The 10586-nt window shown below is 38.1% G+C and overlaps 1 protein-coding gene across 1 annotated transcript; it reads right to left on the reverse strand.

Annotated features, from left to right (window-relative positions):
- Positions 1–249: 249 nt before the first annotated feature.
- On the reverse strand, positions 250–1188 carry LOC103259893 (olfactory receptor 6C2-like). Its single transcript, XM_008057551.1, has one exon. It carries the CDS (start codon positions 1186–1188, stop codon positions 250–252), a length of 939 nt encoding a protein of 312 aa, XP_008055742.1.
- Positions 1189–10586: the final 9398 nt, after the last annotated feature.

Genomic DNA, 10586 nt, shown 5'->3' on the forward strand with positions numbered 1-10586 from the left:
GTTTTCTACATTTCTTGCGTCTGTAAGCAATAACAGGTGTGTTGATAAAAAAGTTTGCTGAAGATTTAGACCCAAGTATTTATGGGACTAGACTGAGCTAAGAGATGAATACTTGTATCAGTAGTGAACGGTACGTGCAACAGAATGAGGTTGCGATATACAAAAACCATGACTAGTATAGAATTTGGGAAGAATAAAACAAAGATAAGGAATTCTTTTGTAATTTTTCACTTTGCAGTCAATAATCCTTTAGTTCTTTGAGAGAGATGCAATCCTTTTGATCATGTCACTGAAAGCCTGTATCACTTGCTTGTTCCTGAGAGTATAAATGAAGGGATTCATAACCGGGGCAACCGAGGTGGTAAGTACTGACACCACCTTATTAATAGCCACCCCTTCTTTTGCAGATGGCTTAATATAGATGAAGATGCAGCTTCCATAAGTAATAGAAACCACAATTATATGGGAAGAGCATGTGGAAAAAGCCTTCTTCCTCTGCTGGGCAGAAGGGAATTTGAGAATGGTCCTGATGATGTAAGTGTAGGACGTAATCACGCACACTAACGTGAACAGGAGGGTCAACACAGCTAAGATTAAGACAAACCGCTCTATGAACTCTGTGTCAGAGCAGGTGATCTTCAGGATGGGGGCAGCATCACAGCCAAAGTGGTCTATGACATTGGAGTCACAAAACTTGAGCTCAAAGCCCATGCCAAATGGTGGGATGACAATGATTAGAGCAATTATGTAACAGCCAATAAGGAACTTGATGCAGACTTTGTTGTTCATGATTGTCGTGTAATGCAGGGGTTTGCAGATGGCTACATAACGGTCATAAGACATGGCTGTCAGGAGAAAAAACTCAGTCGCACCCAGGACAACAACAAAAAATAACTGAGTGGCACATGCATTATAAGTAACAGTATTGTCCCCAGATGCCATCGTGTAGAGAAATCTGGGAATGCAGACAGTTGTAAATGAGACTTCCAAGATGGAGAAATTCCGGAGAAAAAAGTACATGGGTGTTTTAAGATGGGAATCCACCAAGGTCAGAGTGATGATGGTCAGGTTCCCAACAACACTCAACAAATAGGTTAGGAACAAAAAGATAAAAAGTAGAATTTGTAGCGTTGGGTCGTCTGTTAGTCCCACCAGGATGAATGTTGTTATTGCTGTATAATTTTTCATCACTGATTCTGGATTATGCCCTGGTCTGTGTGTAAAAACAAGATAAAAATCAGAGCAGAGAAAGGAACTATCAGCATGAGTTAGCAGTGGCATGAGGTGAAAAATGTTAGTTAAGTCAAGATTTTATTGTTTTTGTTACCTGTTAATCAAGAATGTTATTGGAGTGATAATTAACCAGCAATGCTTCTGGAATACTACTGCTTGGTATTACAGGAAAGACCAGCCATAGGTTCTTATTAAAGGTTCTTATTGCTATACTGTTGTAGCATTAATTCAATAGGAAAGATAATCTTTGATTTACAACTTCATGGACATAAAGCTATTTTATGTTATTTGTGTTAATGAACAGAAAAACACTATTATAAAATATGCATGGTTTGCAATCTCATGAAAATAATAACACTTCTAAGTGTGCTTATCATACTTGTTTCACGTAAGGTGAATAGGGCTGACTCCAGTTAAGGCTATGAAGTTGACATTCTTCTGCTCTCAGTCTCTGTTTCCTCACTTGCTGTGATAATCCACATTGTCCTATAAAGTACCACACGCCTTTCTGCCTTTCTTCCCTTTCTGAACTGCACAAAAACACTCTTGTGAGTCTGTTCTACAGACAGAACCTGAATAATCTTTTAAAAATATGATCCATTCCTCTGTTTAAAGCCACGCAGTGGAATTTTATTGCCCTTGGAATAAAATTCAAACTCTTTACTCCGGTTTATAAGAAGCTTCACAATCACACCGCATGTGAAATTCTCCTATTTCATCTCTTGCTTGTCCAGTGATACTGGTCTTCTTCAGTTCCTCGAAGATTCCACGTTCTTTTCCACTTCAGGACTTTTGCAATGTTTTCACTTTCCCTGATATGTTCTGCTTGCATTCTTGCATGGATGGTTCTTATTTTTCGACTTCCAGCTTAAATATAGACCCCGCAAAGATGCCTTCCTGAAGATGCTTTCTAACTATGTTCTCTACACTCCCAATGTTATAAACACATGTCTTTATTTATTTTAGGGTATTTATTATAGTTTGTAATTATATGTTCATTTACTTGTTACTTCCACCCTATACTTTCTAGTAAGCTCCATAAGAACCCAGAACACATCTATTTTGTAAGTGACCGTAAGTCCAGGACTAGCTCTGGACTTACATTAGTATTGAATGAATGAGACCAGACATTTGATTTTTGACAATTATTGACTGATTTCATTGCAAGTGAAATGCATTATATCATGAGTTCACTTACATTTTAAGCTTTACATTTCCAACTAAGAAACTCCATGTATTGAGGCAATTTTAGAAACCAGAAAGATAAATCGTCGCTTTTGGTCAGAATCCCCCTCAAATTACACCAGGCTATTTTATCTGTTTGTAAGACTAACTTAAAATAATCTTTTAAAAAGCTAACAAATTAAAAACTACAGAGGGCTAAGAGTGGGGTGGTAGAGGGAAGATTGTAGGTGGAAGGGGGTGAGAATTCCTTCTGTCTTCTCTTTACCCCATTTTCTTTGAAGGAGTTTGGTTGAAGCTACTTGAATCCCAGTCCTCGGGTCACCTTGGAGTAGGACCATCTGGGTTAATTATAAGAGACTGAGACCGAGAGTAAGGAATTCTAGAATAAGACAGATCAGGGCTTGAAACCTAGGTCAACTATTTTTTATATTTTTGAGTTGCACAGGCTGGAGTGTAGTGGCACACTCATGGCCACCCCAGCGTCAGCCTGCCAGGCTCCAGTGATCCTTCTACCTCAGCCTTCCAAGTTGCCAGAACAGCAGGCACGTACTACCGCGCCCGGCTAATTTTTTATTTTTATTTTTATTGTAGAGATGAGGTCTCACCAAGTTTCTTGGGCTGGTCTCCAATGCATGGGTTCAGGCAATCCATTTGCCTAGGCCTCCCAAGTGCTGGGATTATAGGCAGAGCCACCGAGCCCGGCCAGTTCAACTATTTAGTGACTGTGAAACCTAGGAAAGTTTAGTACTGGTCTGGTCTGTGAAATGTAAATAACTATATATTCTGTGAAATGAAAATAATAAGTGTATGTTCTTCATGGGTTATTATGAAAAATAATTCTTCTAACCTCCTAGCATCATGCCTTGTACAGAACAAATATTAAAAAAAACCTCTGTTTATTCTTTCTAATTTTTCCTCCAGAACTTGCTGCCCCTTACTTTGTGAACAGAGCTTTCATGCTCTCTCACACTTTTTCTTACCTTTTCTTTCAGTTTGTCCCCTTTATTACATTTTGTATATGTATTTTAAGTTTTCTACTATTCTTAAAATTAATTATAAAATTGTAGGGTCCTCTAAAGTTATAAAAAATAGCATTTGAAGTAGTATTTGTTAATAGGTCTATTCATCATGAATATAATTCAACTGCATACAACATGCAATTTATTATTTTTGAATCTCTTTTGCATTTGTAATCCACGGTGTTTGCACTTCCTAATGTAATTCCCTGCTCAAATCTTTTAATTTAAACATTGTTCTTTGGGACATTCATTTCCCATATCCTCAGTAACCACAGCTTTTATATTCACTTCTGAGGTTTTCTTAGGGCTCTTTTCTTTCATCACATTGAGAATACTTCCCTTTAGTTTTCCTCACTAGTTTATCAGAAATCTTCTTCATGTCCTGAACATGTTTCTCTGTCTCTTTGTTTTTGAACTATTATAAAGGATCAAGAAAAAAAAAACTTAGCCAAGTGGGTGTCAGGTTACAATAAATAAATGATCAAAGACTTAAGAGAATTATATAAAACGAGAGATATAGGCTGGGTGCAGTGGCTCATGCCTGTATTCCCAGCACTTTGGGAGGCTGAGATGGGGGGATTGGATTGTGTGAACCCAGGAATTCAAGACCAGCCTGGGCAACACAGCGAGGGCTTGCCTCTATAAAAAATAAATAAATTGGCCGGGCTTGGTGGCTCAGCCTGTAATCCCAGCGCTTTTGGAGGCCGAGGTGAGTGGATTGCCTGAGCCCGTGGGTTCGAGACCCGCCTGGGCAACTTGGCAAGACCTCATCTCTACAATACATCAAAAAACTAGCCAGGCATGGTAGCACACGCCTATAGTTCCAGCTACTCGGAAGGCTGAGGCGGAAGGATCGCCGGAGCCCAGCAGGTAGAGGCTGCGGTGTCCGGGAGCGGCCACTGCACTCCAGTCTGGGAGACAGAGTGAGACTCCAACTCAAAAAAAACCCCAAAAAACCCCCAAAATTAGCCAGGCATGGTGGTGCATACCTGTAGTCCCAACTACTCAGGAGGCTGAGGTGGGAGGATTGCCTGAGCCCAGAAGTCTGAGGCTGCGATGAGCCACTATCATGCCACTGCACTTCAGCCTGGGTGACACAGTGAGACTCTGACTGAAAATAATAAACAAAACAAAGAATAAATTGAGAGATATAAAGGACCTTGAGTATTATTTTAGCCTATCCCCTAATTTTGAAGTTGAAAATTAGAGTGTCAGTTATCCGCAGGCTTGTTAGAAGCAAAGTCAAAAGAAGAACCCAACTTTCCCCAATCCTAAATCCATTCTTTTCCTCCTCACTTTCTCAAGTGAGGTTTTCTGGTTTTCACTCACCCATTAGGAAGTTTGTTACTCCTAATGTGCTTCTTTGTCTTCCAAGGATACCCAGTCCATTCCAGTTCTTTCCTCAGCCTCTATGTTACTTCTGAGGAAACTTAGCATTAAGGAGATCTAGAAAATAAATTCACTTAATGACTTAGAAACTAGTAATCACATTTATGTGACTCATCCCAGGCATATTTATGTTGTGAATTGAAGAATACATTATTTTTCCACCTAGTAGAAATATTGACAACCACTGGAGATCTGCATCTTATGAATGTTTGTGTTTAGGTTGAAGAATACATTTCAAGTGAGGAATTTCATGTAATAAGACTAGGTTTTTATGGGAGTTATTAGGGCAAAAATATCCTTTTGCTGTATTCAGTTTAATTCACAAAGTTCTCTAAGAAGTGGCAATGATAGTCACATTTACAAGGCAGTTACTAAAGGTCAGATACTATGTCAAACATTTAGATGTAATTTAATTCTTGAAATACTTCTGTAAGGCTAGTTTTTATTATTATTTATTTTTGTTCTTTTTTTCTGAGTTGGAGTCTCACTCTGTTGACCAGGTTGGAGTGCAGTGGCCGCTCCTGGCCACCGCAGCCTCGACCTGGTGGGCTCCAGCGATCCTTCCGCCTCAGCCTTCCAAGTAGCTGGAACTACAGGCACGTGCTACCACGCCCGGCTGATTTTTGAATTATTGTAGAGATGAGGTCTCGCCAAGTTGCCCAGGCGGGTCTCGAACCCACGGGCTCAGGCAATTCACTCACCTCGGCCTCCCAAAGGTGGGGGATTACAGGCTGAGCCACCGAGCCCGGCAAGGCTAGTTTTTATTTAATCCTCATTTTACAAATGAGGAAACCAAGACCAGAAATACTAAGACTCTTTTCCAAGGTAATCAATTTAGGATGTAGTAAAGCAGAAATATGAATCCAAGCAGCCTGACTACAGAAACCCAATTTATAACTACTAAAAAACACTGCCTGCTTAACTATTTGACCAACTGACTCCTTTATTTTTTGACAAAATGACCAACATCCTCTTTGTGATGCCATCTGTCAAGTAACCATCAGAGAATTAGATGGATCACTGTTCAGGGCGTCTTTATTTCTTAGTTGGGGACCGTGGTGGAGAGATAGTTGTTTTTCAACAATAATTGCATTTTTAGCAACTGAAATGCTTCCCCTTTGCAGTCACTGTGTCTAGGAAATCCCAATTCTTTTCATTCCTAGAGTGGAACAGGATCTTCCCAGGAGACCCCAATTAGTTTGGAATGTGAATGGCTTTTTCTTGGTGGTTTAAACATATTTCCCACAATAATCTTGAGGTGTATTTCCCCCAAGACTGGGGAAATATGGTTCTTTTCTTCCTACTGAGGGTGCAGTGTCCATTTCCAACATGTGCTCAGATCGCACTTCAGAGCCTTCTGATCTGGATTTATGGAAAGGAACAGGACTTGGGTGTGAAATAAATGGCTGGAAGATTGGAAGTTTTCCACCCAGATACTGTAGAGCCACTCAGAAAATGATCATATTAGGCCAAATGTTGACATTGAGAAGCACTCCTGTTGCCCGGCTTTGTTTTCTGACTCAGGCTCCAAGAGTCCATATATAGTACTCACCAAAGTCTCCTTAACCTGGCCTAATGTCTGTGCATCCATAATATTTTAACTTCTACCTTTGTAAAAATCAATACCCATTAGTGCCCTAGTCTCATCTGAAATGTATTGGGTAAATTCACGCAGGGTAGCAAATGAAAGTTCATTGATTGAATGTGCTGTTTTACTAATAACAGAATGTTTTGCCTTTTCAGTTATACTTTGTGGCACTGCTCATTAAATGGAGGAAATTACTTCTAGTGATTAGATATTCAAGTCACATGGAAAAAAATGCATTAGGGAGACATTTTTGATGGACTGAGAGAACACGAATATCTTTTCCCAGAGTCTCATATATGGGAGACTACACTCTTTTCCTAAAAATGTGCTGTCTTATTCTTAAAACATCTTTCTTTTCTTTTCCTTTTTGAGTCAGAGTCTTACTCTGTCACCCAGGCTGGAGTGCAGTGCTCATGGCCACTGCAGCCTCAACCTGCTGGGCTCAAGTGATCCTTCTGCCTCAGCCTTCCAAGTAGCTGGAACTACAGGTGTGTGCCACCAGGCTCGACTAATTTTTTGGATTTATTGTAGAGATGAGATCTCACTAAGTTGCCCAGGCTGGTCTCAACTCGTGGGCTCAGGCAGTCTTCTCACCTCAGCCACCCAAAGTGCTGGGATTATAAGCGTGAGCCACCACACCCTGCCAAAACATCTTTCAAGGGCCCCTTTCTAAAGTCTGATTAAGACTCAAATGTCACTTGTCAGAGGACAGGGTGACATTCTAATCATTCCTATAGAATGATTCCTCTTAAAAAAAAGAAACATTGTTTATAATGTTTAGGACCTGTGTTTTGAAACATATAAGTCAATGTCTTTTGCCCTGTGACTTTGAACTACTTGGGTCCTGAATGGTGAACAACTTGCATAACTAAGGAAATCACACTCACCTTTCAGATTGCTGTTCATGGCTTCTGTGGGTTATTTAACCACAAAGATCCTTAGGGTAATCCAGTGCTGAGCAGGAGTTTGTTAGTGAGAGTGGGCACTACAACTTGTTTTCATTACTCCCCATGCTTGCACTCACTGGCAAGTCTGTGAGTGAGCAAAGTTCTCCGAGTTTCCCACTGCCCACGGTTTCCCAGGAGTCTTCCTCAAACGCCTACCTTCAACAAAATCTTACAAGGACACCAAATAAAGGATATTTTCTGAGTATAATTCTTTTTTTTTTTTTTAAGCAGGATTTATTGAGGGGACAGAAAAGCTCCCACAGTGGGAGGGGACCTGAAGGGGTTACCCTCTGAGTATAATTCTAGAAAAAATTCTCGTATATCTTGTGTAGTTGGAATACTTAAAGACTATTGTGGTGATGGGACAGTTTCTTTGGTATTGGAAAAGACCAAATCCTGACTTCTGTGCAGGAAGACAGGTTTTCCTGCAAATTCTGTATTAACAAGAATGGTGTAAATTATATGTTAGGTCCTCAGCAGGTTTTTAGGGGATCATCTGATTAAACAAACAAAAGAAACCCTTGGGATCCTAGGTTCAAAAGTCACTAATTAGCCTATAGTGTAAGGAACTTGGGTGAACTTTGTAAGGAAAAAATTAAACAACTCTCAACTGGGACTGTGTCCTTGGAGAAAGATGTAAAAAAGAATCAGAAACAGGTCAGGTGCCAAACAATGTGTCAGGTGAAAAATCACAAGTGCAGTTTTTCTTTTCACTTTTATTTTTATTGTTTTGGGAACTCTTCTCGGTGGAGTTCAAAGAAACTTCTTAGGAATTCCTGGAGAGATGCTGGATTTGAGTGACGCATTACTGTCTCCTACCATGGGAGAAATGACTCTCCCCTTAGTTCCAGGCACTCCTTGCCCTCATGTGCGCTTTGTCCATTCATGTGATTAGTTATTATCAGTACTTGGGAGATTGTGCACACTGACTATTTCACTGTGTAATAAACTTGGCCGCCAGATTGTTTCGTTTCTTAGCATATAACTGGTGTGGGGAAGAGCAAATCTAATTAATTTGGGTCCACTTGGACACTCCAGGACTACCTTCCATTCAGGACTTGCTAAAAGTTATCATGAAAAGTGGGGAATTTTTATTACATTTAAAAAATATCCTGTCAATTAGCATATTTAGCAAAATGAATCTAGTGTAGTTAGTGAATAGTTTTTCTCCCTTTGCCTATTAGTGTGATGAAATGATATAAATAGATTGCTAATATTAGACCACTTTTGTATTCCTAAAATAAACTCAAATTTGGTTATCATTTTTAAATTTTAAAGATGTGGGATATAATTTAGGATTAGGTATACAAGTGGGAATTATGTAGGTAAATCATTTTTTAAAACAGAGCAGAGGGTTCAATTTGGGTTTTATTTGAACTTTGGTTTATATTTTCATGAGTTAGACTATCTTTAAGTTTTCCTTTTCACCCTGTTGATACATAGTGTTAGACAAGGGATTATAACAGTTTAATAAAATAAATTGGGGAGTGATCACATTTTTCCTGTTGCTGAAATGTTTTATTTCTTTGGAATTATCTGTTTCTTGAAAGTTGACAGGACTTAAGTTAAAATATCTAAGCCTATGAAAAAGAACAAAATCATGTCCTTTGCAGCGACATGGATGCAACTGGAGACTGTCATCCTAAGTGAATTATCATAGAAACAGACAACTGAATACCATATGGTCTCCCTAATAAGCGGGAACTAAACACTGCACTCACATGGGCATGGGGATAGGAACAACAGACACTGAGATACTCCTATGAGGTGTAGGGAGGGAGGGAGATAAGGTCTAAAAACTACCCATTGGGTACCATGTTCACTGTCAAGGTGATGGGCCTAATTGCAGCCCAAGCTTCACCACATGCAATATTTCTATGTAACAAACAAACACATACGGCTTGAATCAAAATAGAAAAAAACCCCTTAAAGTGTTAAACAAGAGGGAAACAACTAAAATTATAGTATATATGTATTATGAAAAAATATAGCCTAGTGTTCTTTTTTGTTGAAAGATTTTAAACAATTAATTTCCTTAAATTTTATGGCAACTTCTAGGCTTTTTTTTTTTTTTTTTTTGAGATCAGATTATTGGAATCTGATCCAATAGGAATTGGTCCATTTCACTAAAATTTCACGTTTATAAATATAATGTTTTTATAGTATTTTAATCTTTATTCTCTCAGTTGAATCTATGGAGACTCTTTTTCATTTTAATATTACTTGTACCCTCTATATTTTTCTTGATCAATTTTAACCAGAATATGATAACTTTATTAGTTTTTTTGGGTGGGAGACTTGGTCAATTTCCGACATACTGTATCACTGTTTTCCATTTCATTAATTTCTGCCCACATCATCATGTATTTATTTTATATCTTTCAGTCTTCTTTAGAGTTTATTTTATTTCTCTAAATTTGGAAGTTTAGGTTTAACTGTGGCCATATTTTTCAAATTTATGCATTTAAGATTATATATTTCCCTCAAATGATCATTTCTGGTATATGACATATCTCAATGTGTAGTACTGGTATTCATTTTTGTGGTAGATATATAAACTCGTCTTGCACTATATTTTATATACATTATGAATATAAATGAAATATAACTATGAATGAAATATGAATATAAAACTAGAACATGATTGAAATGGAAATATATTTTATACATTATGAGTTCACTTGTTGATGAGTATAATGTATTAGTTGTATTTGTATGTAGTATTTGAACATATTTATATGGTTACCACATATTCATTTTTTTTAAAGCTTTCAAATAGCAGAAAATAGAAAAAGGTACAGAGAAAGCTCTTTTTCACTATCTGATCCTCATATGTTGTCACTCATCTGTACATTTTCACTATTTTTCAAGTGTTTTATGCAGTTTTAGGCATGCACAAAATTAGATAATTACATTTTTTAAGCAGAAGAACTATATTATATTCTTGTTCTGTATTTTTCTTACTTAAATACATAGTATAATGGAAATCTTTCCACATCAATATACAAATCACTTTTAAATTATTTTTTATAAATGTAAGGCAATCCATAGAATGGAATGCCTTCTACTGAGTAGAGTAGAATGATCGTTTATTGATAGAAAGTTCAGTTGATTTGCCGGGAGCCGCAATCACTAGTAAAAGTAAGGTAAAAGGGACCTGAAAACAGGAAAAACGCTGACTGGGAGCAAGGCCCCAGTAAAATGCGGCCATGACGGAGGCAAAGC

This window comes from Carlito syrichta, unplaced genomic scaffold (genome assembly GCF_000164805.1).
Source record: "Carlito syrichta isolate Samal-C Ts95f unplaced genomic scaffold, Tarsius_syrichta-2.0.1 Scaffold303056, whole genome shotgun sequence".
NCBI lineage: Eukaryota > Metazoa > Chordata > Mammalia > Primates > Tarsiidae > Carlito > Carlito syrichta.

What these genes read in the sequence shown, in the direction of transcription:
- LOC103259893 (XM_008057551.1), bottom strand. Translation starts at nt 1,188, where the DNA reads ATGAAAAATTATACAGCAATAACAACATTCATCCTGGTGGGACTAACA.